The sequence below is a fragment of the Morchella sextelata genome (assembly GCF_020137385.1).
Source record: "Morchella sextelata strain SCLS chromosome Unknown scls_28, whole genome shotgun sequence".
NCBI lineage: Eukaryota > Fungi > Ascomycota > Pezizomycetes > Pezizales > Morchellaceae > Morchella > Morchella sextelata.
The window spans coordinates 198,610-226,218 of NW_025408643.1; the positions used below are offsets into that span (position 1 = coordinate 198,610).

A 27,609-nucleotide genomic window follows, 5' to 3' on the forward strand; every position below is an offset into this window, starting at 1 on the left:
CCCCCCCCCAACCCCACCCTTATCCTCGGCAGGAGACTGGCTCCATGACTTCTGGAAAACGGGGCGTTATCCATCTAGAAAGTAGGGTAGAGAGTAGAGTTGGCTTTCCGCGCATTTGCAAGTGCGGCCCCCCCCCCGGGAAACCATGTGTAGGTACACACACACAATAGACTTTAGAAGTGAAGCAGATTAGTGTGACAGCAATATATCCGGCCGGGGTGCCTTTAAAAAAAAAATACAAGTGGTGATGATCATCGTCGGTACAGACTACACAGTGCACAACGAACATCGTGAAAACCCCATCTCATCTCATCTCATCCTCAACGACATCTCTACAACAGACCTCCATTTCCCCCCCCCCCCCCCTTCCACCCATCCCTACAAACATGGAAGCCGACCTCCTCGCAACCCAAGCCCGCGCCGCCGTCGACACCCTCACCGCGCAACTCCACCACCTCGAGTAGGCCCCCTCCCCCCCCCCCCTCCCACACTCCCACACTAACACCCCCCCCCCCCCAAAAAAAAAAAGGCACGAACAAACCACACTCCTCACCTCACTGCACCTAACGTGCAGCACGCTCTCCACACTCCCCAACTACACCGCCATCGCACCGACACTCTCGCAGATCCCGCACTACGAGCACAAGCTCGCGCGCCTCAAGGCGGCGATGGCGCAGCAGCAGCGGGACGTGGCGGAGCTGAAGCGGCGGGCGCTGGAGGCCGGGGCGCGGCGGCGCGCGAACCTGCGCAGGATCGAGGAGGCGCGCAGGGGCGAGAGGGAGAGGGATAGAACGGTGCTGAGGGCGAGGGTGATGGATGAGCGGGAGGGTGAGGGTGAGGGCGAGGGCGAGGGGGAGGGGGAGGGGGAGGGTGCGGTTGAGGGCGGGGATGCGGCGGGGACGGGGACGGGGACGGGGACGGGGACGGGGACGGGGACGGGGACGGGGACGGGGACGGGGACGGCGGCAGGAAGTGGGGTAGGGCCGGTGAGGACGGTCAGGAGGAAGAAGAAGGCGAGGGTGGCCGAGATTCAGTGATGGGGCCCCTTTATTTGTTTTTGCGGCGGTGGGGGTGTTTTATAGTGTTTTATTAATAGCATTAGGGCCCTTTTTTTTTTCTTTCTTTTCTTTTGCTTTCCTCTCTCTTCCCTTTGCTGCTGTTTCTTGCCGGTAACATAAACAACATGGCAGCAAAATGCAGCCAGCGCTGTCTGCTCAATGTAATTTCCGTCCGGCGTCGTGCAAAGACCAACGCGTTGAAGATGGTAGTGGTCACCTATACCCTAGACAGGTGCCAGGCATATAAAGCCAGTCTTACTGTCTTTATCAATGTCCTCGTAATAAATTAACAAGTAAAAAAACATCCTTTCGGTCGCTCTGTGCATAATAATAATAATAATACAGGGCTAGCCATCCAAGGCGATGATATAGCATAAGTCAGTCGCCCCCCCAGTCCTCTTGATATATTGGGACATCTAGCCTTTCCTTTCAACAACTAGGGGGGCAATATAGCCACATAGATGGCACCTGCACTTCTAGGTAATAATAATAATAATAATATGCGACATCACGTCCGCCGTAAGCACCCGCGCACCGGCAGCACAAATTCCAAATTCTAATCCCAAAATCCGCACAATACGCATATCCGCCGCTCAGTATTTTGACGACGGCGGCTATATATATATGCGCAGAGCAGTTTCCCATGCTCCTAGCCCAAGCGACCCTCCCTGGCTGTTGCCCCCCCCCCCCCCCCCTCCACAGGCCAGGTTGTCGGACAGAAGCCGAGAGGCGACAGAGTCGACCGGGGAGGCCACAATCACCCGGTATCAGTAGTAGCGCAAGCTCTCGAGCTCTGGTGTTCCTGCGGTGCATGCTTGTAGCTTGGATGACTTCGATTCCCCTACTTATCTAGATACCTAGACACTTGAATAGGATATGTATACCCCCCCCCCCCCCCCGGCCCCCCTCATGATTAGTCGAGTGGTAAGTAGTAGGTGGTGAGTAGTACATAGGTAGTGAGTGGTAAACTCATCTATCCTGTTGAAAACATAGGACGAGATGGTATGTAGTCACGGGTAGGACAATTGTCAACATGACATGTTCGGACAGCTCACCTGTACGGGTCCAACATCTCTTGAAAGCCAAATATCCAACATATCCCAACGTTATTGAGCGAGTGATATTTCATGAACGTGGTTTTCTCCACACAATATTGTTACTAGACTGGCTATGTATGGTTTAATACCAACTATGGCACTAGTAGATAAGATTTGGCTCTATCTTAGTTCAAGCTTGAATGTTTGGATTCTCAGATCGGCTCGCCCCGTGAATTGGAGATATGGGTCCGTACTTCAATGGGGTTAAAGTTCTTTATCTCTAAGTATCTTCCATAAATGTATCCAATGGTACTCCACGCCCCGTAGCGTAGGACTGCGGTTACAGTAGATAATGTCGGGACACAGGCTGTGCTAGACTACATGTACCTATGCCATCTAATCATACTAAATTCCAAATATTGCTCTCACTCACCCCCATAACTAACATTTATCCTCAATTCGGCCAAACCTACGGTCATTAGCAAGCACTGAACAAAGTTGTCATCGGAGAACTCATTCCGTAGTACGCCTAATCATCTCCACCTCTAGTCTCTCCCTCGTCTTCCTCGAGACCCTCAACATCCACTCCACCACCCTTACTCCCTCCCCCCAGCCACCCGCACTATCCACCGCCGGGCACTCACTAGTCTCGGGGTCTACCACCAAATCATCCTTAACACGCGTAACCAACTCTCTACAAAACGGACACGGGAAAAAAACAGGCCGCGGGTTGTAGGGCTTCCCCGGTAACTGCCTCATCGAATTCCACAGCCGCTTAGTGCAGCTAGTGCAGGCGCTGTGCCCGCATACTATGAAGAGGACTTTGTTTGCACGGCGGCTGCAGATGGCGCAGAGGAAGTTGTCGGCGGTTTCGTGGTCTGAGGCGGAGGATGCGGATGAGCCTGGAGAGACGCTGCGGGGTGCTTCGGGGCGGGGGTTGGGGGGTGCGTGGAAGAAGTCGAGGAGTCGGTCGATGAAGTCTCTGTCGTCACGGCTGGAGCCTGATGTGTTGTCCCGGGCAGGCTGCCCTGGGTTGGCGCTGTTGCTAGTGTTAATACAATTATTCATGATTTTTTTTAGTGTGCCTTTCAAGGTGTTAATGCTAATAATATGAGTTGTAAGCTAGTGCTCCTTGTAATTTAGCTGTGATGTGATTGATGCGATTGTAATGAGTTTTAAGACACTGGGGAGAATCTGCTTAACATATATAGACGTCAATGGGGCATTGAGATATCAAGATATCATAACCTCCGCATGAACCGCAAAATGGATTCAAGTTTTCTGCGTAGCTACCCACGTAAACGAATGTAAAAGCTATAACCAGATGTGATCATGAACATCATACTGTCAGCAACTTTCAAGTTGAATTTTGAGTAAGTTGAACGTTAGGCATGAGCTTGTTGGTCTTTGGCCTGGGCAAGCTCGGGTAGTAGAGAGAGAGGCCCAGAAGCTTTAGCTAGATCGCAAGACTCTTTGGGCTCCAGCTCATGTCCAGTTGCCCAATATTTCGAGTAGCAGTAATCTGTATCCAACGTGATAATTAGTTGGGAAGCGACAATATCTAAACCCGTGGCTTGATACAGTTATTGAAAGTATGACCCTGAGTTCGATATACTCCAGTACCTAGACATCGAGCTAGCCCTGTACTTGTCAAACGGTAGTACCCAAGCCCGCACATGGTTCAAAATCGCATTTTGAGAAAACTCGGTCCTATGAGACCCAAGCGAGTCTCGCTATCCAGATGTGCGGCCATAGCCGTATCTCGTCATCCCAAAGGGGATACATACCGCACTGTCATATAAGAAGTTAGTTCATACCCTTCCATTCCCAAGGCATACTCCAATTGGTCAATTTAAAGAGCCTCAGAACTCCACACAAAGAGCCTCAGCCTTGTATTCCAAGTTTTACCCAAAACGCCTAGGCCCGGGGAAACACTCAAGCCCCAGCTAGGGCGGGACCTATTCATGACCACTGTTCAGCGTCTGGCGAGGGTGGAGGTAGTTATTAGCTCCAGTAATAAGATAAGGAAGGAGCAGCAAGTAGTGATAGAGCCCTGGTTGACAGCGGGGCGGTGATTGCAGAACTCATGTCGATGCGAAGTTAAGGTGGAGGAAGGTGGGATCGAGTGTGCAAGCCGCTTCCTGTCGGGTTACATGTACTTTTTAACCCTTTCCGCTAGCTTCTGCGCGGTACTGTAGGTACGCCGCAGCATGGCTTGTGTGATCACTGAAGTAATCAATCAATCAATCAAGCTTGTGTCATCACAGGAAATCACTCGTGCGCCAAGAACACACCTCCTGTGCTACGTCTACAACGTCTTATAACACACAACTTACGCGTAGTGCTGCAGCACATCCATCTCCATCTTGAGGAAGTGGGCTTTTTTCCAAATCGTATAATTCAGGTATATACCGGTCGAACCTGCTCTAAATTCTGATCGTCCACGAGATCGACATCTTAGGATTTTCTAGCTAGTGAAACGTGCGGATTCTAGGAGTTCTAGCTACATAGACGTCACCTTCACCTGCCACCAAACTCCGCCCACATAGACAGCTGACACAACAATAAGAAAATCTACGTTGTTACCGGCTTCTACACCTCTTCTCAACTAATCACCACCACTGTCCGACTGAAAGTCAGTGTTCGAGTGAGTGATGAAGCGGCCGGTCTACACCAGCAGGGCATTCCAGTGACAAGGTCACTTGTCATAGACCACTCAGCCAATTAATCGGGTGGTCGTTTAGCGCCTATGTCATTAATGATATCTTGAGCTGCAGGGTCAGTGGTTAAACTTGGGAAGCGAGAGCAGCGATGTGATGCCCCGCGTGGTAGCGATGTTTTTAGATTCATGAGGTTTTTTTATTACTCAACCCCCACGCCTTTTTATATATTCAACCCATTAACATCTTAACTATTTCTTACCATCTTATGTGTTTCTGCTCATCACGATTCCTCTAACGACTGTTACCTACAACATATATAGCTCTATCGGAAGCCGAATCGAATATTAAGGCCTTCTTTTGCCGACACCTCAAGGATGTGCTATGTTGGAGCACGTGCATTAGCCTCGTGAGAGACCTCTGAATATTCTAAGCCACGGGGCGAGAAAAATAGCTCTTCGGCCTTGTGGATTAGATCATATTTATTGTCAGTTCTTAGCTCAAGTTCGGCACCATATACCGAGCAGAAGTACGTGTCACGAGTCTAGACCTTCAAAACAGATCTAGGGGTTAGATTACACGATTCACACTCGATTGGAAAAAAGAAGGTCACAGATTTTTTCGAAATAACGGTAAATGTACTAGACCCATTCCATATGATAGATTTTGACCGCTAAGCAGCTTGGCATATATCGAGTGATAATACATGCAGAGAAAGAAAAAATATCTAAAATACATATGTAGGTAGAATAATTTACGCAGCACCAGAGCTTTATCATACGCCCCTACACCGATGAGTTGTTTCCCTAGCAATTCCATCCTCATAGGTTCTTGGCATCGCGCAGCTGCCTAGTGGACCCCTGTAACTCCGATACCGCCCGTATCCGCACCCACAGAAAACAAGCTTCCAGGTCGTAGCGAACTTCTGGCCAAGCCAATTGAAATTCCCCGCGGCATGCATCCCCACCGCCGCGCCAGTACATGAGCTTGCATAACCGTTTAACCAATTTCGCAAGAATTTGGGGCGATGGCGCAATCGAAGGTAGGTATGGGGTACAGAGCTCTTCGCGCTTCGGTGAGGTAATTCATGGTGATGTGGATTGTGCTCTATTATCTACACAGCTTCGGATGATTAGGCTTCCGGTGTGTTTTTGGATTTGGTTTTGGATGGAGGTATGTGGATGACTAGGGCTTTTTTGTTCAAGCTTGTAGAAACGAGATATGCTTAGTATTGACTATCACAAAACAACATAGATCATACTCGAGCTCATAATCAAATAAAGCAAATAAACAAAGCTTATACTAACTATTTAGCTCACTATTCTCTTACGATTGATCTTTTGAATCGCGCCATGCTCCAAAAGGGAAACAAAACCTCAAAAGCAAAACAAATTCCCGTACACAAAAAAAGAAATAACCAAAACCTCTGGCACTACTTCAATACATCCCCCTTATCGTTCCCAGAAGGCGTGCTTCCACCAACACCATCTTTTGTAACTGCCGACACAGCCCTCTTCTTCTCCAACAACAGGCTCTTCAGCCATTCATTCTGCTCCTCCAGCTTCTTAATCCGTGCCTCCATCAATCTGACCTTCTCCGCAGCGTCTTTTGCGTCTTTTGCCAGCTGTGCTTCCTTTTCCTTTTTCTTGACCCGGAACCTAGCTGACGCCGCGGTGTTTCGTCGACGCTTGTCTTCATCAACTGCCGCGCCCGCCCGGGACACAGGTTCGTCCCCGAATTGCTCGGAGGATGGGGACTGAATATGGTCGGAAGAGCTTGCGGTTGATGCTTTTCGGGCTCGCATGTTACTGCGGGATGGATAAGGCGACTGGCCGGGAGACGATGCCTCTGATGCTGGTGCAGGAGGGGGTGGAGGTAGTGGAGCTAATGGCTTGACAGGACGGTTGCGAGTACTGGGGGAAATCGTGGACGGCGTGAAGCTTCTATCGATATTTGGAGAAGATGGGGTGGGCTGGGTAGGACCAAAAGGGTACGTATCATAACCGTAGGGGTCAAAGTCTACATATCCAGAGAGGTGTGTGGTTAGCTGTCAAGATCAACACAAATAACTGTTATGGGTACCCTGGGGTATGCTCCTGCTGATGTAAGTAATCAATAGGTGAATACATGGATGGAGATAGATATTGATTACTATAAGGTAATCAAAAGATATTTAAGAAAAAAATAGCCGGTAGCGAGTATCCTCCTTCTTTGTGAGGAGCTCCCCCCGAAAACCCATGGGTATGGGGTACGGGAGGCTTCATGCTTAATTGGTAGATATCAAAGCCGTGGTGATTCGTACAGAACAAGACGCGTGCAGAACCGAAGGGTGGTGGCTCGGAATGAGGGTGTGCTCACCAACCACTTCCTGCATATTTGGGAGAGGGATATGAGGGTCGAGAACGGCTGCCCATGCCAAAAGGCCCGGGACCAAACAAGCTCATCGACGACTTCACGTTCATGAATAAAGAAATCCATTTCTTACCATTAAGGAAATCCATACCCCCATTTTTCAGCTCCGGATCAATCAAATCCGCCCTTCCAGTCTCCCCACCCTCCCTATTATGGTTGCGCCTGTCATCAGGACCAATATCGAAGTCAAAGAATCGTGTATTCGTAAAGATGGCCAAGTCATCCGGATTGAAGGCGACGTCAGTGTCATCGATGTCAGTTGATGGCAATGGTAGGGCGTTTAGGTCCTGAAGACCACCGCCTGGAGCTGACATGGCTTTGAGTGTGTGAAAGAAGAAGTTACGAAGATTGTTTCCAGAATATTAACGCAGGTGTAGAGTTTTTTGTCGAAAAAGAAGGAAGGAAAGAAGGAAAGAAAGAGAGAAAAATGATGTTGCTCTCGTGCCTAATATTCTCACAACTGCCCCCCCCCCCCCCCCCCCCCAAACCGACCCACCTTTCTACCTTCCCGTATCCCCTCTCCCTCGATAGAGCATGTATCGTACTTCACACAGCCGGTGCCAAGCTGTGATAACTGATCTATCTGATCGCAGCTGAATCGAGATGGCAAATGATATACCATCTCTAACGTAGAAGGTCTTTCCTTCACTCTCCGATCTCTACTTTAGGCTTATGATAAATTTGGTATGTTTTTGGTTATAATCTACATGGGGGGGAAGCAGTATATATCCAGGTATGGAGGTACATACATCTGTTCATTGCGATCGCAGGAGTGCGTGTCAATACTGTACGTCGACTTCGAAGACGCCATCGTGGTGGATTCTGTCGAAATATCTAGATGCAGGGATCATCGTTTTGGAAGCGATTCTAATTGGATAGTGTCTGTGCTAGCTGGGAAGCTGCGCATGCAGGTTTACAACCTTTCCGTTTGTGGAGCAGGAATAGTAGGGCGGATTGTTACACCCTGGATGAGGAAAGACTTATCAATTTCTTCCTTTTCTAGTCTTAAACTCTACAGTTTATCTCATTCTTCTAAAACTGCTACCTTCTGAAAAGTGAATAGCCTTGTATAGCTGGGAAATCTTGGAAGGGTGCATGCTCACCGCCCCAACTAATGCGGCCAAATCCGACTTACGGTTCCTCTCTCTCTTCAGAGTAGATATCAAAACCCGTGTGTTCACTCGGATCATTCGCCCTCCTCCCCTGCTTTCCATCCTTGACCTCCGGCAGACCCTTCCAAATTTCATTTATCCTCACCATGTCACTTTCCTCCAACATGAACAGCTCTCTGTTCTCCCTGATTCGCTCCCTCGATGCAGATTTCGGAACAATACTAGTCCCTCTCTGCACACCCCATGACAGCAAGACTTGTGCTGGGGACTTGTCATATTTACCCGCAATACTCAGGATCGTAGGATCGGTCAGCGGGCCAGAAAGGTGGGCATTCAAGGCTACTGCCGGAACTGGACGTCCGCCGAGGGGCGAATGCGCAGTGGCGTGAATACCATTTGCGGTGAGGAAGGTAATGAGGTCATGTTGGGGTAGGTAGGGGTGTAGTTCGATCTGGTTTATTGCGGGGAGAATGCGTGGATTTGAGGAAAGGAGACGTTTGGTTTTGAGGAGGGAGAAGTTAGAGATCCCGATTGCTTTGGTGTGACCAGTATCCACAAGATCCTCCATTGCGCGCCAAGTAGACATGAAGTCTCTGGATCCGGCGATGTCTACCTCAGGCTACACACAAGAATGTTAATATATTCCCGGAAGAAATGATTCTGTGGTTTCGATCAATGGGAGACATACGCCTCCGTCAGGCCGCTTCTTGGTGGCATAATTTTCTCCCGGAACATAAGCAGTTGGAACTATCATTTGTAAGCTCCATATCGGGGTTTTGGCAAGTATGGCATCATACAGTGCATAAGATACAAATCAACTACTCATAACATCAGTTAAATTCCTATATATATCGAGGTACAGTCCTAACCGTAATCAAGACCCAGGTCTTTCAAACTGATCTCGATCCCAACCTTAACATCCTCCGGCTTGTGAAAGGTATTATACCTAAATATTCCCAGCCCCACCAATCAGCATTCGATATTATTTATCGCCTCACACAAACATACAATTTACTCGTAACCCATAGATCCTCCCTCTTACCCTTTCCCTCTGCGATCCACTGAGCAATCGCTTTCCCTACCTCTTTTTCACTCCCATACGAGAATGCAGTATCGATATGGCGATACCCGGCCTCTAGTGCCTCTAGCGTTGCAATTCGCACCGGGTCTTTCGACGCAGTGGGATTGATGAAGAGGTTTGGATCGAAGGTACCGAAGCCAATTGAAGGGATCGATAGATAGCCTAGACTATTCTTGAGGAGGTAGGAAGCGGAGAGTTTGGATGAGGACATAATTGCTTTTTTGATGGTGAACATGCTAAAGGTCTTTAGAGGTATGGGACTAACTACATAAGTATATGAGTAGCGGGGCCAGGTCACCACTAGTAGTAGTACTACGCGAGAGCCAAGCTTTGTCGGAGTTTGGGGTGGGGGAGGGTTAGCTGTCGATCAACGCTTGGAGGTGCGGGGTGTGTGAGGTTCTTGGGAGTCGGGATTGATCCTAGGATCCCGTTGAGGCCAAGAGGACCCTGAAAATATCTTTTGGCTGGCCTAAACATTGGGATCGGGCTGGTCGATTTTGCCTGCATACTGTGGTGCTGGGAACCGGCCAATATGTTTCCAGAAGTTTATGCTTATATTAACTGTTGGCCTATTGATACATGATATGAGCGGTCATGCATATTACTCAATCCCATTTGAGAGACAGGGACATAAGAGGATGTTTGCTCCCGTTAGGCAATTTGTTTAGGGATCGGCCATGAACTTTGATGTTTGCAAGTTCTGTCAGCATTGAATTCTTGGAGTATGTACATCCTTTTCATATTTGCAATTGACATTAAATTATTCGCCTAAAATTGTTATTTCGTGACAGATCAGTAATTAAGCGTTCATATGACCTTTTCACTGTTTATTTGGATGCGTGTATCTTAGGAGTTGTGGTTGAGCAAGCGATACGTGTCTGAAATCTTAAATTCGGCCCAATACCAACACTTTCCATATCAGACTAATGCCTTGAAGAATTGTCTTTTACTTTGCCACGAGGTTTGGAGGCCCAAGACGTTTTATACCTGAAAATGACTTCCAAGGCACCCGTCCCGTTATCCATCGAGGTTCTCCCGCTCCTGTTAGATTGCAGTGCCAGCAAATTTCGCTTGAATTTCACATCTTCCCTTAACCTCTCGCTCCCTGATTCCAGTTGGCTGGTAGATTTTAAATGGAGAGATTTGGAAATCATTAGGGGATCGGGGTTTTGTGTATGCTCCTCCTACTCCCCCCCCCCCCCCACCCCCACCCTCGGGTCCCAGTGCTAAATGTACTCTCCAGTTGAAAATCAAGTTTCAATGGCATGGACAGCGTATGGAAGAAACCTCGATAGAAGAATTAGGAAGATGGATATCAGGAGCAGAAATGTGGTCTCAGTTGCTACTTTCCGCATCGTTGGAGATTCCAGAGCGGGTGCAAGTTGGGATTGATGCAAGTAGTGGAATTGATAGCGAGGAGCCTGGGCCAGATGTGATAAGTAAGGCCCAAATACCCACGAAAACTAAAACACACCGCCTATCAGTTTAATTCACTTCTAAGTTTTCTCTCAGTTGTCCTGATCCGCACATGTCAGTTATCGGCCGCTACTGAACTTTTCCTACCAAAAATCATACCTACTGCTTTCCTTTCAGATATATCTCTCAACTTCCTCTTCAATTCAAATGAACCCTACTGCCCCTATGGAACACCAAGTTCTATGGAACTAATGCCACAGATCGATACGGCAATTCGTGGTCTCTGGAATGATAAGATAGCACAGTTAGCACCAATTCTAGGAAAGATTGGGTACTTGGAAAGTGTTAGTCAGAACTCCGAGTACATTACTGTTATCAGCGACGCAATGACAAATGTCGGCGCAAGAAGTCAGAATAAGTCGCTAGGAAGGTCCATTGAAGAGCTGGGCGGTAATGGTGGGATAGAAAGAAAACTATGGGGGTGTTTATTGAGGATTTCGGATGAGAACAAAGGAAGGGCGGGAGGTATCTTGAAGAGCTTGATGAACATTGAAGGGGATCTAATAGCCAGCAAGACTACGTGTGATGGCGAGGAACAGGACGTCTTATTTCTACCCGAGGAAGATTTTGAGGAGGATCAAAAGGAGGAACTATTTTTTGATGATATCTCTGCGGACGAAAATAGCCTTTTCTCATGGGATGAAAAAAGCGAATGCGGCGAGGGAGGCAAAAGTGACAGTTTGTTTGGTTGGGAAGACGAGGATGAGTCTTCGTTGTTTGAGACCCCCAGAAGCCCACTTATGGGCCTGGGACTCTTTGCAAACGAAAATGAGCTCCCTTCCCTTGAAAATCATGAGTCTGAATCTTTGTTTGCACCCGAAACATCCACCGAGAATGTGGGGGACGAGGATATGATATGGATTTAACTTATTTAGCTACTACGCAACGATCACGAGAAACATACTGAAGTCAATTATTGATAGGTCAGGACCATATAGGTTAGATGCCCATTTGGCGCGGACCTTATTAATATAATGATGTCCATTCAGACTTTCTTTATACATTTACCTATACATGCAACTTACATAATATATCTTTCCATCGTGTAAAGTAGTTCACGATGTACGTGATGTACTTATAGAAAGGACCAACCAAACCAGTCAAGGCAAATGGTGCAAGATCATAGGGTATGACTCGGTTAAATAGTATTGTCCCATTGGCAGGAACATTCGAAGCCTGACAACTAAATGCAGCCATTCTACTATTTCCTTCTTATTTTTGCAATTTGTCCCATAGGCCGTTAGTCGGAATCCCGAACCTGATATGGTAACTGTGCTCTGTTGAACGCACTTAAGATATTTATGTAACACGTTATCAAACTCTTGGTATTGTGTATCGCAGTTATGAGATCATGTTACAGTTCCTACCTCAGATCTTCGGATAGGAGATGCAACTACTGCATTCCACTCGAACTAAAACCCGAACTTTATGCAATTCGAATAAAGTATATCAGGGCTGATATAGACGCCACACCGGGATGTAGGTACATACTGCTAGTCCCAAGGTGGCACGGAGTAATTATTGATAGAAAGGCGCAGCAAGTTGGATCTGATGATTGGAGGATAGGGCCATCTAAATAGAGCACCTACCTCCTCGAGATGTGCATAAGATTATCGGGCCGTGGGGAATACGGATTCCTTAAACGCGACGTTGAGGTCCAGGGGGCGTATTAACACCGCCCGAACACGCCAAGACTCCGGTCCAGGCCACGAACGCTTTCTCGAGGTTCAAACATCTTCATCTTAAAGTCAAGGGTCAGCATACTAGAGCTGACGACGACCCTCCCAAACTCTCCCCCACTTCAGCCATTCCTTTCCCCCACGATCTTCTGATCTTCATCGTCGGGCTGGATCAGATTGATATACTTCTAAATTACTATTCTACAGAACTTCCTTCCACTATTCCAACGGAATTTCTTTCATCCCTTGTCTAAACACCTTGCGAGCCGGCCAGTCAAGATGCGCTTAACAGCGTCATCACTCCTCTTCGGAGCTATTGCATTATCAGCTATAGGAGGAGTTCTTACAGCTCCTACAGATGCGCCCGCTTCTTCTGCACAGTATTTCGTGAAGTCCCTTCCCGGGCAGCCGAAGGGGCCACTGATCAAGATGCATGCTGGGTACGTTGCTCCCCTTTATCCCTTCCTATCTCGTGTTTTCTCCATTATCACCAACTCGGCTCTAACAACCACGAAATAGACACATTGAAGTCGACGCCGCTACGAACGGGAACCTCTTCTTCTGGCATTTCCAAAATAAACACATCGCGAACCGGCAACGTACCGTAATATGGCTCAACGGGGGTCCGGGATGTAGCAGCATGGATGGCACTTTGATGGAAATTGGTCCTTACAGAGTAAAAGAAGATCAGACGCTCGAAGAGAACCCCGGAAGTTGGCACGAGTTTGCCAACCTACTATTTGTGGATCAACCTGTCGGTACCGGGTTTAGCTATGTTGATAGCAACCACTACTTGACAGATTTGGACCAGGTACGATAGATTCCTATCTTGAAGTAGGAATTAAAGCTAACTACATTTCAGATGGCGGATCATTTCATCAGGTTCTTGGAGAAGTGGTTTGCGTTGTTTCCAGAATATGAAGCCGATGATGTAAGCTTATGAACTCTGCGTCCCCAGCTTAAAATTAGACTGGAACTTACAAAAAATTTAGCTTTACATAGCTGGAGAATCATACGCCGGACAACATATCCCCTACATCGCTCAGGCAATTCTTGACCGAAATGCTAAATCCTCCTCGGCCACAAAATGGAAAATTGAGGGTCTTCTTATTGGAAACGGCTGGATTGATCCTGCACCACAATATCTTTCCTATCTGACATTTGCGTACAAGGAAGGGATCGTTGAGTCTGGCACCGATGTTGCAAAATCACTCGAAAAACAGGTCTCAATCTGCGCAAAGACACTTTCTGAAAAGGGAGCCAATCATGTTGATGTTCCTATCTGCGAGAGAGTCCTCACAGATCTCCTTGAAAAGACGAAAAAGATGAAGAATGGAGAGGAAAGATGTGTGAACATGTACGATGTTCGCCTTGACGACACTTACCCCTCTTGTGGAATGAACTGGCCTCCAGATTTGAAAGATTTGACTCCATATCTGAGGAAACCGGATGTTGTAAAGGCTCTGCACGTTAACCCAGGCAAGAAATCCGGATGGACTGAATGTGCTGGTGGTGTTAGCTCAGCGTTCCGCGCGAGGAATTCCAAACCTTCAATCGAGCTTATGCCAAATCTATTGGCTAATATGCCCGTGTTACTATTCTCTGGCGACAAAGATTTGATTTGCAACCACATAGGAACGGAGGAATTGATTCATGCTATGGAATTCAACGGTGGGAAAGGATTTGAGCTTGATGCTCCTGGCACTTGGGCTCCTCGGGAAGACTGGGTTTTCGAAGGTGAACCAGCTGGATACTACCAAAGTGCACGCAACCTTACATACGTTCTCTTCTACAATTCATCACATATGGTTCCCTTCGATTTCCCTCGCCGTACGCGCGATATGCTTGATCGTTTCATGGGCGTTGACATCGGGAAAATCGGCGGTATCCCTACAGATTCCATTATCGGTGGTGAGAAAGGTCCGGTTACATCTGTTGGCGGCACTCCTAATTCCACCACCGCCATTGAGAAGGAGAAGTCGAAAGTTGATAAAGCACGCTGGGACGCATATTACCGCTCTGGTGAAATTGCCCTCGTGTTTGTTGCTATTTCCGCTATTATTTGGGGTATTTTTGTATACCGCCAAAGGCGCAGTTACAGGAATTCCAGAAATGATGGGAAAGGCGCTTATAGGGGTGTAGGGATTGGTATGAAGAGGAGGAACATGAGGAGTGAGGAGAGCTTTGACGAGGATGAATTGAAGGATCTGACAGTCGAAACGCCAATGTTTGAGAGAGACCCCGAAAGTGGTGGTGCAGCGAGGCAATCGAGGTACAGTGTGGGGAGTGATGAGAGTGACGGAGAGGGGAGTGCAGCAAAGGAGCGAAAATGATCATATAAGTAGAGGAATAGTTATAGGACTTGGTGGCTGATCTTTTCTTTTCTTCCCTTTTTTGAGTTATGCTGGTGTTTAGTACTTGTATCTGAAAGTAGGTAGTAGTTACATGCAGGTCTACGAGGGCGGAAGAGAAGAAACAACACTTAAGGAGGAGACGCCAGTCGTGTCTATCCTCTTTCTGAATTGTCGGCGAATTGGGCGTGTATATAACTATGTCTTGTTCTGTTTTCTTTTCTTTCTATCTCGTTTTCTTTGTTTATGAGTGTAATATGATGTTCAGGGCGGGTTTATTTCTTATTTCTTACATCTTTTTTCTCCTTACTTCTTCTTTTTGTATCCGTGTTGGCGGCGGCGCACGGAAAGGAAGAGGGCGGGGACCCACAAACGCTTCTGACTATATATCATTGTCATTCTTTTCCTTAGCTCTGCTCCTGATATGGTCAGATTGTAACAGTAGTTTTATTCTATGATAGATCTTTTTTGAATCCCCTACCTGCATAGATTTGTCCCTCTCAGCCCTAGCAGCTAGTCCGATCAGTTATTGCAAAATTTAAAACGACAGCTGCTAAATAGTTATTTGAAATTGCGAGATATAGCAATATATATGTAGTGGTTGCTCAGGGCAAATATTCCCTTCATAGAATATCACTCGTTTATCTAGAATCTACCAAAATTGGTCAGATATCAAAGGACTATCGATATTACAGAACGAAAAAGGTCAATAGATTGAGAAAAATGATGAAGGGATAGAGATCTAGATACTAGGCTCATTCTAAAAGCTTTCTTCCTGCTACCCTGGTTATTGTGCCAAGATATATTCTCTCTAAAATACAATCGTTGGTTTCCAATATTTAATTGCTCGACAGAGCGGCCTGGTATCAGAGCTGTTTCCAATGGTATCTCATGCCCTCAAAACTTTTACAAGCATCTCTATGGTCTTACCATGGACTGGATGGGTCTCGTAACGTCAATAACTAGGGGTGGGGAGGCTTCGATGATTTGAACTCCTATCACTTCGTCTGTCCCACGCGCGTTAGATCCACTTCCAGAGCAGAAGGAGGATACAGAAGTTGGGGTAAAAAGCACTCGCTACAAATTCTCCGTCTCCCGAAGAACTTCTGATCGAATGGCCAAAAAATGTTATCCTTCATAGGGAGCCACGGCTACCCACCCGTTGTATTGCATGGAAACAGAGGAAGGGATGATGAAATATCATGTGCGAGTCACGAGGCGGTGTGCCACTGACTTTGGTTCAGTAAATACCAGAGAATGTACCCTCTTCGATAAGGTCTTGGTGAAGGTGTTGAGCTCTTAGTCAGCTTTGGGGGGGGGGGATAGGTGGACAAACACCCAATGCGTGGTCCGGGCTAGGGGATTTGCTGAATCCATGCACCTGATAGCCTTCGTAGCGGAAGTGGTGCAAAGTGTATAAATAAGTCATCAAACTCACGTGCACAGATAACTATCGCTAAGTAAAATTCTGGCCGAGAAATATGAAAAAGGAAACTACATCCTTCTGTAACCCCGTGGCCCAAGATTTTTCTATCTTGCCGGGGAGGGGAATCGAACGGGGTTTCCCCGTTAAATAAATCTGGCACCGTACCTCACTACCGTTAGGCCATGAGCGGAATCGGTATTCAGCAGCCGTAAAAATTATTTGAGCCAAATACGAGTATTGACTTATGCCCGCCATACTAACATACATCAGGCAACGTCATATCATCCCACCGTGTAAGTGTTATCAGAGCTAGGCCGCCTGGCCTAAAGCTTCTCCTACGTTGCCACCTCAATTCTATATTTTGTGAACAACGTTCAAGTTACTCATTCCCTTGAATGCCGCGTACGAACAAAATACCTTCAGTTCCCATTCGCCGTGCAAAATTATCGATTTAGTACAGCCTTCTACCTTAGTAGGTATGTAAAGTAGTCCATGAATCCAGATGGCTAGAGTTTTACCATAAGCTCGAGATTTGTGGCTCTAGCTTTTTCTTCTTTTTAACCCAAAACCAGCTTTGACCTGAGCCTTAGAGTGAGATAAGAGGACCTCTGATCATTGACCCATCTATTCAAGCTATACCATCAACCTATCAAAACACGAGCTTTGCTATGGCTCGACTAGACTCGGCTCATTTAATTGCCATATCATCACGTTTATTTCCCCAATGAATATACGTGCCAAGCGGGTATGATATTGGCTCGCTGAAGCATTAGAAGCGGTTATGATTAGTCATTATAATCAAACTATCATCGATCTTTATAGGTCAATTCACCCACGGACCATATCCATATCATCCATAAAATTTTAGTACCTATTCTTTGCCCAGAATAGAATCAATAAATATTAAGAGTAACTTTCTTGGTTAAATGAAGTTAGTCACAGATTAATTTGTAACGTAAATGAGAGAAGTTCTGGATTTAGTATTCTAAGACGATATCCGAATGCTTTTGGTTTACGAGAGCCGAGATACTAAAATGAGTCCGAGTGATGTACTGTGAATCACTCGAATTTCCAATAAGGTCAATATTAGGAACCCTTAATTATACACTGTTGAAACTTCCTAAAAACGTTAAAGGATCTAAACTTAATAACTACAGGCATGCACAATTAATCAGTCGAACTAAATGACTCGGGATGTCTACTGTACTCACCGACGCGCGCTATCTATCTAATCCGGTACTACTGGCCTTTGGTATTGATATCATCGATAAATTTTACCATATAACTAAAACAGGATTTAATAAAAACGGTTAGTTTTTCCTTGATTGGAAAGGTAACCCCAGTTGATGGTTGCGCAAATGAGTAACAATAACACAAGTTAACCGCTAGGTATTCAGATTCCGAATGAAACGCCTCGAAAGTAGTTTCGATGCGAGAAATCGTGCGCGTAACGGTAGCGTAGCAGGGAGACACAGGAGTAGATCAGGAGATTGATCGATGTGCCTAAGCGGAACCGTAATTCTGCATATATATGTAATCGTCCTTGAACTTGTCAAATCTTGACCGCCGGCTACTGAAATTACAAACATATCCGAGAGAGCCCTAAATTGTTATTTAAAATATATATTCCTCAGATGTGCGTATGCATGCTCACGGATTTTTCTGGAAGTCCATATCGAGAACTCGATTATGATCTGCAGTACTCATAACCCGAGCGGGTATGTACCTCGACGGAAATTTAATATATATATATGCAGGATATATGATGTAGGTTACCATATGTACATATGTATGTACATGCATGTTACGGGATACTACAGAGATCCAAATCAGTCGTTATGCCACTGCCATTTTTCAACTTGTGATGAAGTCCAGTAAATCTGGTGAGCCCGAAAAGCTCCGCCCCCCCCCCCCCCCCCCGGGGGGCCAACCCCTAGTAGATTTCAATACAAAAAGACTTCCGATATACCCATCTAAATTTTCAGGTAACACCGGATCGATATCGATACAATTCAATTTGTCTCAGGGTCCTGAGACATTTGGCCGCTCGGGATAGTATCGGTCGTTTATTTCACAGCATTTTTTTCTTTCTATAATTAATTTGTGTACAATATTCTTAAATCTTTGAGAAGTGAAAGCCATTGAATACTCAAGTGTGGGCAAAACTCTATCCTTCCCTAAGCAACATGGCCAAGAAAATATTGGCTGTTCGTCTATCCCTTGGACGGATGAAAGTTGTCAAATTCGCGACCACTCTCTTTCAGCTATCACTAGCTTAATATGGCAATTGTTCGAAATTCTTGATTGGCTCTGTTGTTATTGCCAACCGTAAAAAGCAAGATAATTCCCTTACTAATTGGTGCACGGTCCAGGTCGCGAATTTGACAACTTTCATCCGTCCAAGGGATAGCTAAATTATGGATCAAGCTTTTTGCTTTTTTTGTATACTCTTGAGGACTGTCGATATGAGTGAGATTACTAATCATATGCTAACTTTTTAATTAATCATCTCTAATGCCGTTATTATCAATTAGAAAGAAAGATATACTTAGCTACAGATTAGATGGCTACAAGTGCTATATTCGAGGTAAATGGCGGTACTAGCTATGCATATAGGTCAAATTATATATTAACCTCAAAAATGAGATGCCACGGGGAAGGTAAACTGGTCTTACAATTGTTGTCCTCATACAATCGGCATCATTCTTTCGAAGGTGGGTATTTCTGGCCTTCGAGTATGTATTCTACTATGTGCCAACTTGATATGATGTATGTATGAAGTACATACCAAGAATAAATATCTGAGTGTTTAATCGGATAGATGCATGCAAGCAATGAACTAAACCGGCAACTATAACTCTATATAAGAGGCTGATATCTCCACTCTTTTTTAGTTTAATGTTCCCCAAATCCTGGGTTTGGATGCAGGAAGTGTTGAACTGGTCGACGATTGTGTGTGACGAGTGATAGATCATGACTCAGATTTTAGAATTGATAAGGCGGTACTAAACTTGCATTGATATTCTGTACTCAAGAGGAAGTACCGGGCGGTTATCAAGGAGTAATTACCTCGCTTCTTTTAGATAATATCTATCTTATAGTTCTATGCTGTTCTTCTGGTGAACTGTGGTTATTCGGAACATAAGCTAGCTAGTATACAGTACTACCTACGTAAGAAAGCGTCGCTAAACAAACGGAAAGAGAACCAACCGGACCAGTGAATCCTACTAATTCATCTGTGCACTACGCGTCCGTCGTAGCTACCATAAATCGGAGTTTTCAAATGTCGGCCACTAGAAGTTGAACTATACAAGTTAATTGTATCCAAAGGATTTATCCTCTCACCGACCGACAATTCGATACTCTCTCTGGAAAGGGGAGAAAGCTACTTGTTGAATTATACCGTGGTAAATGTAGATGTCTGAGATCTGAAACGAGTGAGTGAGACATACTAGACTTGAAAGACTAACTACAGGTAGATAGGCGAAGGCTATTAGGCGAGGATAGCAGTTCGGGCTTGCCCGAGAAGCCTATCGGCCCGACTGAGCAAGAAACGGATTACGTACCTATAATACACCTAGGGCTTCGGCAGCACGTGTAAAGGAGCTCCGGATAGATTGATACTCCTCTCCTTACCTGCGGCTTTTGGAGACAATAATTGCGTACGTGTATTTGGAAACGAAGTTGTCTGAACAGTGATATCATGTAGTACACACATACACATGTATTCACTAGCTGAAATCTCACTTCTAGCTAGAACTATTAACCCAAGCACATTATTAATCTCTTGGTCCTTCTAAAGTCTCTAATAATTGCTGCACGGAATCCGCGCGTACGGTATAAGCGATTTGCACCTACCTACACTCTGGGAATGTCTCAAATGCAGGTAGGGTATCACGTTTCCCTGTTGCCAGGCAGCTGGGTTGATTTGGATCCCTTAATACTGATATTAGAAGAGTTCCTACAACTGCAGAGTCAACTGAATGTACCTACACATATATGAACCTTAGCCGCGGTTGTCTGGAGAGGGCACATACATAGTGGTGTCTGTTCGAATGGTTCAAATCCAGCACTTCAAAACTTTTATCTCGATCTCCTTTTCCCAAACCTCAATACTAATCGGCAGCCTAGTTCCTGATTATGAGCTTGTACCATGATAAAGCAGCGTAACGCCCATTATTCGTTGATAGTCTGCCTTGAAAGAGGATCCCCAGGCGATCCGTATGTAGGGAAGACGCCTCAAGCGGGGGTACTCGCAAACCTTTGTTTAGAGAAGATATTGGCAGGGTTAGCGCTACCAAAAACCCTCGGTTATGTATCGTGCCCGATTATCATGAAGATTGAACTAAAGTAGGGTTGGTACCTACAGGGGGGTTAACGAGACGAACTACCATATGCAGGCCTGGGCGATCTAGACCATGAATGCCTGGGACCTTGGGACAATGTTGTACAGGAAAACCCTGTCCCACAGTAAGCTATCATGATGTGCCTTTTCCAATCCAATATTATAAAAGTACTTGTATTTCTAAAAGTAACCCGCCACAAAGAGCAAAGATAAACTGTTGTTATGTGCTGTTTTAATAAGTTTTGTTCCCTTCATTGGATTTAATAATTATACGCGCTGGTTTCCCGTAATCAACATTAACTCGAAACGTTTATCCGCCAGATCAAAGGAAGATTTGTTTATCTTCAAATGATAATCAACGTCGGTGAATCTTTTTTCCTTTCGGTGTTTTCCCATAAAATGATTTGGAATCCGAGTATATCAGGAGAGTGCATAGCTACTGTAATAGTATAGCTCTTCCTATGATCCAAGTTAAACCCTAACCTGCTTCTGACTGCACCCTGGGTATCGTGGTTAAGCGTTTGAGGTGAATGGGTGTAGAAACGCATGTCTGCGGCTGGGGGTACTAGGACAAAATTCCCAGGTCCATGCATCCACATCAGCCTAAGTTATACCGCTGTCTTGGCAACGCGGTGGAAGTTACAGTTCCCACCACAGAATAACTTCCTCTAAAATTGTGGGGGGGTATTGTTCTATGTGTTTACATTCGATAATACAGCATGCCCAGCGTGAAGCCTTTCATAGAAAAAGGTTATTGGTTTGATATTGACCTCCTTTTTTTTTTTGCCCATTTCCGGTTGCATCAGTATCGGTTGCATCAGTACCAGAAATCTTGGCGTCGTTGCTGGCGCTAGTAACAATGCTGTATCAAGTAGATACCCAAACCGGACAGACCTCAAGTGTGGTTGTTTGTTGAAGAACCAAACTGGCAACTGATGAGCTAAGTGAGACAGTCCATCTTTTGACATTGACAGCTGACATGACTAACGTCCGTTTGAGTTCCATATCATCGGAACAGAGGAGATTTTATCCGCAGATAGTCACGTCAAGTGATCTTGAGTAACAGCGCTATAAAACTCCTGGAACGTTTGAAAATGTCTTGTACATTCTCGCAAGATCATGTATCCAACGCTCGTGGCGGAAAATAAACCTTGCTAGAACTATTTACCACCACATAAAAGCATCGATGTTGTGGTTTAAAGAAAACATCGTGCTCGAGCTTTGATTTTGGATATGTATCACAATTGCAAGCTTCCTTAATTGCATAGGCAACTTTCCTAGATTAATCAATCGGCCCTTTGGCAGAAATTTAGGGGCGAGCCGAATACGAAGCAGGTGCCTTTATCCAATCTAGCAAGCCTCTTGAAGAGTAAATCGATTCCCGAAGTGCCTATCTCGCGTTGGAATTTAATTAGGCTACAGTGCACTTAGTCGAGTTTTGATGCACCTACACTGGAGAACCCCTAATGTCGTACAGAAAGTGACGGTATGTTCTACACATGTATGCATGCATCGCATACCACTATATATACTTGGCTGTCTCAGGACGTAAATTGCGATTGCGTCTGAGTAGTGCGGGGCCTTTGTCATAGGGTGTTGATGCGAATCGCCGAAGGGTTCCTTCTGTATATATGGGATCAATAGCTATATTTTGCAGTTTGATTCAGATGACTGGAGTAGATGTGAATTTAGCAAGGAGATTTAAATGCACCAAACACTTGTCCCAATTAGCTTTACTGCAGCATTTAGGCCGTGAGTTCGACATATCGAACATAGAAAGAACACAGCTAGAAACGAAGTGTCTCACAAAGAGTTAGCAGCATGCCATCTTAACCTCTATAGAGAACTGTTTTATTCTATGATTTATTGACTATCGTGTAGTGACTTCCAGCAGATATATATATCAGGGTACCTTACGAAGAACAAAAGGAGGCAAAACGTACGTTCGAGCACTTATCTCAGGCTGAAAAATTCGCAGCCATTCCGATTGTCGTAAATATTCCTTTGAGAAGTTTGTTGGTAGTATTGGAGATAACAATCATTCTAAAATGTAGCATACTACAGTACCGTACTATTTTGAAGATTATCGGGGTGGGAGTGCAGAGAAACAGGCATCAAGGGCGCCACTAGCGTTCCTGCGTAACATCTTCTACCACGTTTATTGATTGGCCAACATCACTATCAAAACGTAGATCATAAGCATTTTTTTTCCCCGGGAACAAGATGGATGATTTGCCCACCCCTCCCCCCCCCCGGGGGGGCAATAGTGATGCACAAGAACAATCTCAGCTATCACAATATCAGCGCCTCAGTGGCTCATTTTAACCATTAATGAGAATCAGCTGTATCCCTGGGGTAGAGGCGAGAGGCGGATGCAAAGGCAGGCGGACGGCCCAAGATCCCAAACCACGGCCAAAATCTTCCTCTGTGAATCCCTGCTAATGGATCTCCAAAATACAGCTGAAATCCTCACCCTTGGAGAAATAAATAACAGAACCAAGGGTACTAAGTTCGGCGACATGCACCCGGGAATGGCTCCGCTTTCCCACTGCCGGTGTTTCTTTTTCTTTCTTTTTTCAAGCAATTGCTTTTTCCTCACTTTCAATGTAATCGCTTAACACCAATCAGGGTCAAGTTGAATGGATAGACCCGGTGCTCCATCGTTAATAGAACCCGACGCCGTACGACCCCAACTGGGGCTGCTTCAAAAGCATAAGATTCGCCCTTAATACTTGTTTTTGAGTCTTTCACGAATCACTGGCTACCCTACGTGTCCGACAATTTTTATTCGTCGTTTGCTGGCACTGAACAGTCAGCTTACTATTGAGCGAGTAGCCACGGACAGAGCTCGCAGACGTCAATCCATTCTTCCGGACGTCGCTCGACCTAGATCATCTAGGTTTTATCAAAACCAACCCGATTCTTGGACCTCACCATCATCACCATGGCTATAGAGTATGCCCCGCAGGCATTTTCGGCTGGTTATATTGCCCTATCATATATCATTTCTTTCATTGGATCACTATCTACAGTTGAATTACTGCAAAGACGAACTTCGAGGAGGGGAATGTACAATTGGTATGGAATTCTTATTCCTGCTTCTTCTTCTTTAGAGCTATCAACAAGTAAACGCCAGCTATTTTGCTAACGTAGCGCCATGATAAAGGTATCTCCTGGCAGGTTCATCATTGACCATGGGGGGCGTGGCTATCTGGGCAATGCACTATATAGGAAATTGTGCTATTATACTCTATCCCGGTTTTGATGGGCAGAATAAACTACAGCTCATCTACAGCCCTGGATACACTACTGTGTCCTTCTTTTTACCAGTTGTTTTTGTTTTTTTCTCATATCTGTTGATGGGCGCAAGTGAGTCCGTGTCGTGGATTCGACTGGGCACAGGTGGAATATTTGCGGGACTAAGCATCTGCGGCATGCATTACCTTGTATGTCATCCAGTGGGAGTTTTAATTGTGGGAATTATTACTGATTATCTGAAGGGACAAGCCGGCATTTACAACTATAAGCCTACTTACCTCCCAGGGCATGTGGTTGGATCTGTTTTGATCGCAGTTGTGGCCACCACGATCGCCTTAACTCTCTTCTTTATATTGCGGAAGAATTTTACCAATTCTTGGTATAAAAGAGTCCTGTGTGCGATTATTCTCAGCGGGGCGGTGAGTGGGATGCATTGGACTGCAGCCCTTGGGACCGTATATCAAGTAAATACAGAAGCCGACAATAGGTTTGGGCATGACACTCGACATATGACCGTGATTATTACAATTGTGATGGTAAGTTATTGAGATGAACCTTTATCGTACTGATTCTAACAACCAATGAAGTCTGTAGTCTCGTGCTTTCTCATGCTATTCTTTGCCATTGGAGTCAAAAGGGCGAGAGCACAAAAATACAATCGTGCTCAAAAAATTGTTCTTGCATCGGCAACCTTTGACCCTCTGGGTAGGCTGATGGTACTACCAGATGGGATGCTTCCGACCAAGGAGATTACCGATGCTTTCCGCGAGAAGGTAAGTTCACTGTACAGACATGACATTCTATCCAACCAGAATTTAACTAATTATTGACGTATTTCAGTCATTTGAAGAAGGTTTCGATAAATCGCACGCTATATTTCAATGGATCTACCGAACAACAAGGCATTGGAACTCCTTAAACGGCCTTCTCGAGGGGATGAAAGCACACGTCCAACAGTACAATTCTCAAACACGTTCGACAGATTATGTTGAAGACTACGGCTTTATTTTTCGGGGACAATTTTGTGTCGCTGCCCAAGATCTGGCCGATGGCACTCATCGGTCACTAGACAAGATGGGGTTCCTCTATGACGAGATAATCGTCACTGGAGGAACATCCCTTGCCAAAAAGCATACCGACCTCGAAGCCAGTCATGGCAAGGGAAAGTTTCTTTTCCTCGTGAATGAAGTCACCAAATTGGATGCTGTACGTCTAGCCGCACATGGCTTCAGGTTCACCAGTCCCAGTAATGTAGCGGAAAACATCGCCAGATCTATGCAAGTCACTAAGGAAACTATCACAACACACATGAACACAATGAAACACTGTGCTTCCGCAGAGTATGAGCTTCACCCGGGCGTCTATATCGGTTGCTTTGCGGTTCGAGCGAACGTAAAAGGTAGTTTTGACGTTCTAGTTCGTGCAAATGCCCGTAACCAGCTACCCACCATAAAGCTTCCGATAGCCACACTTGAACAGACCCAACTCCACTACTTACAAGAACAAGAAAACAAAACCGCTATGCAAATCATTAGCGGTTCACAGGCGTTACGACGCCCTGAATCAGGTGGAACACTTGATGTCTCCCCATTTGTCATCATGTTCCATGATGCTCTCCGAGAACTCATTAACGAGATCCAAGATCCATTCTTTGCCGATGCTACACTTGTTCTTACTCCCATTCCCATACCATACTTGGATCTCAACAAAAATGAAACAGGCACTGCTCACATAATAACTTTTAAGACTATGGTGCCTATCCACTCTCGGACAATCACTAACAACACCGCATTCGAGTTTGTATCATTGCCCTTTTTCTCCTTACAGCAACGGTGTTACCCCTTCTCTCCGGATCATGCAATCCACGCAAGACGAACACATAGAGAATTCTCAGCAAGGATCACCCATGTTCCCAAAATCGCCCAGCCAATGCGCGCAAAGTTTGCCAACACGTTGATTCCGTGGCAAAAAGGGCCGACTATTACAACGACTACCCTTTCGAGCCGTGCATCTTCATCCTCGGAGAAGAATTTGGTTCTCGAGTACCCAACAGGCAATCCTTTTCTTAATGGGGGAATCATGGTTTCTCAATCAGTCTCTGTTGAACACGATGAGGCCAAGGGAGAGGGTAATATTGAGATGCGCGCAATGGGACCCAGTACTGCTGTGGTAAAAGAGGAAGACGTTGAGCAACCTACCTGGGCGGATACATTATTTAGGGAAGCAATCGCCACTGGAAATGCAAGGAGGTCCTAGTTAGAATCTATCACTTTTGCATTATTTCAGCACATATGGGCTGGAACTATGTGTAATAATATCGAGGAGGGCGTTAATGGGATCAATGGTAAATGAATTGGATACGGGATACGGGATGCGGGATAAAATGGGCGTTTAAAACTATTTCTTTTATAATGTCTTTAGTTAGGGCCCACGGTCTCTTTTTATAATTTGACGTTTGGGTTATGATTATTATATTGAATCTTGGATATGTTAGTACACGGCCATGGCTGTAAGTCAACGTATATAATGTTGAATACCTGGAATAGAAAACACCTTTTGTTTCAAGTTAATACTTAGTACGTGATGAGCTAACGGTGAACACTATTACTTAACCCATGAGACCACACGCTCAAGGTAAGTAGGAGTAAATACATGTATTTACGTACGAGTGTATGTATTCAAAATGAAATTTGATGTGAGATACATCTTCTGCAGAAGATACTTACTAGTAAGAGTATTTTTACTAGGTAGAACTTAGTTTGACTGATTATCTTAATATATCTCATCTATATTGTGCGAGCAGGTGACCTGGAGCCGTTATTAGCTCATTAATTGCGTGCTTTTGCGATACAATGAATTCATAATCATGAGATATCACTCGTCGATCCAACACGATATCGTGTTGAAATAGGCTTTTGAGCCCGGGGTTATAAATGTATTATACATGTTTATCACTATGTAGTCATAGTAGGAGGTTTAATGTAGGCTATGCCAAGTCTTATATGGGTATATAAGACACACCAATTCTATAGTTCTCATAATAATATACAAAGTCTTGTATACTTCGCAACCTTTTATTTGATTCCACAACTGCATTTCAATATATAGGATTTGGTTGATTGGTTGATTGATTAGGTCAACAAAGATGATATAGGAGCATCATCTGCTTCTTGAAATAAAGCTCTGTATTCTAGAATAATGGCACTTACTAAATAACAGTATCTTCTAATATTATGTACATATGCACCAATTATACAACGATATATAGGACACATTATGACAAACACCGTAATGACAATCTGTGCCCTATTTGTGGTCTTTGTCCTGCCTGCCCGGCCTGTGAAGGCTTATGATAAACAAGGACCGATAGAGAAGTTTTATGAATGGACCAAGCCCTTTCTGAATAGACTAGTGTTATAAAAAGTCAGTCCAATAATGATTTTTCCTATTAAACACTAGTAGTACATTAATACACGAATTAACTATCAATCAATCAATCAATCAATTAGTAGTACGCAAAGAAGTCAAAAGGAGCGCCAGCTGAACTACGGTTCATTCTGTGAGTGGGGGTAGTAGTGTTCCTACCAGCTGTTAGAATCAAAGAAAGTAGATATGCGAGCTCAGATATTGGTATTTAACACATCTTAAGCCCACTGCACATCTCAGTCAACATATATAATTTCTGGGTCAATGTATTGACGGATAGACATTCTA

General features: G+C 45.1%; 7 protein-coding genes across 7 annotated transcripts; 4 read left to right on the forward strand and 3 right to left on the reverse strand.

Moving 5' to 3' along the window:
• Nucleotides 1-386: 386 nt before the first annotated feature.
• On the forward strand, nt 387-1,037 carry H6S33_008751 (uncharacterized protein; the record flags this gene model as incomplete). The annotated part of the gene is made up of 2 exons (XM_044840208.1): nt 387-460; nt 575-1,037. The coding sequence occupies 2 exons, from the start codon at nt 387-389 to the stop codon at nt 1,035-1,037; spliced, it is 537 nt and encodes a 178-aa protein (XP_044687607.1).
• A 1,571-nt stretch (nt 1,038-2,608) lies between these two features.
• H6S33_008752 (uncharacterized protein) lies at nt 2,609-3,163 on the reverse strand (the record flags this gene model as incomplete). The annotated part of the gene is made up of 1 exon (XM_044840209.1): nt 2,609-3,163. One exon carries the CDS (start codon nt 3,161-3,163, stop codon nt 2,609-2,611), a length of 555 nt encoding a protein of 184 aa, XP_044687608.1.
• Nucleotides 3,164-6,187: 3,024 nt separating this feature from the next.
• On the reverse strand, nt 6,188-7,481 carry H6S33_008753 (uncharacterized protein; the record flags this gene model as incomplete). Its single annotated transcript, XM_044840210.1, has 2 exons — nt 6,188-6,774; nt 7,241-7,481. The coding sequence occupies 2 exons, from the start codon at nt 7,479-7,481 to the stop codon at nt 6,188-6,190; spliced, it is 828 nt and encodes a 275-aa protein (XP_044687609.1).
• Nucleotides 7,482-8,298: 817 nt separating this feature from the next.
• H6S33_008754 (uncharacterized protein) lies at nt 8,299-9,571 on the reverse strand (the record flags this gene model as incomplete). Its single annotated transcript, XM_044840211.1, has 5 exons — nt 8,299-8,898; nt 8,968-9,026; nt 9,077-9,097; nt 9,149-9,225; nt 9,288-9,571. The coding sequence occupies 5 exons, from the start codon at nt 9,569-9,571 to the stop codon at nt 8,299-8,301; spliced, it is 1,041 nt and encodes a 346-aa protein (XP_044687610.1).
• A 1,456-nt stretch (nt 9,572-11,027) lies between these two features.
• Nucleotides 11,028-11,702, forward strand: H6S33_008755 (uncharacterized protein; the record flags this gene model as incomplete). Its single annotated transcript, XM_044840212.1, has 1 exon — nt 11,028-11,702. The coding sequence occupies one exon, from the start codon at nt 11,028-11,030 to the stop codon at nt 11,700-11,702; it is 675 nt and encodes a 224-aa protein (XP_044687611.1).
• A 1,092-nt stretch (nt 11,703-12,794) lies between these two features.
• On the forward strand, nt 12,795-14,848 carry H6S33_008756 (uncharacterized protein; the record flags this gene model as incomplete). Its single annotated transcript, XM_044840213.1, has 4 exons — nt 12,795-12,955; nt 13,035-13,326; nt 13,378-13,446; nt 13,508-14,848. 4 exons carry the CDS (start codon nt 12,795-12,797, stop codon nt 14,846-14,848), a joined length of 1,863 nt encoding a protein of 620 aa, XP_044687612.1.
• A 9,556-nt stretch (nt 14,849-24,404) lies between these two features.
• Nucleotides 24,405-26,151, forward strand: H6S33_008757 (uncharacterized protein; the record flags this gene model as incomplete). Its single annotated transcript, XM_044840214.1, has 3 exons — nt 24,405-24,431; nt 24,483-24,668; nt 24,736-26,151. The coding sequence occupies 3 exons, from the start codon at nt 24,405-24,407 to the stop codon at nt 26,149-26,151; spliced, it is 1,629 nt and encodes a 542-aa protein (XP_044687613.1).
• Between the last annotated feature and the right edge of the window lie 1,458 nt (nt 26,152-27,609).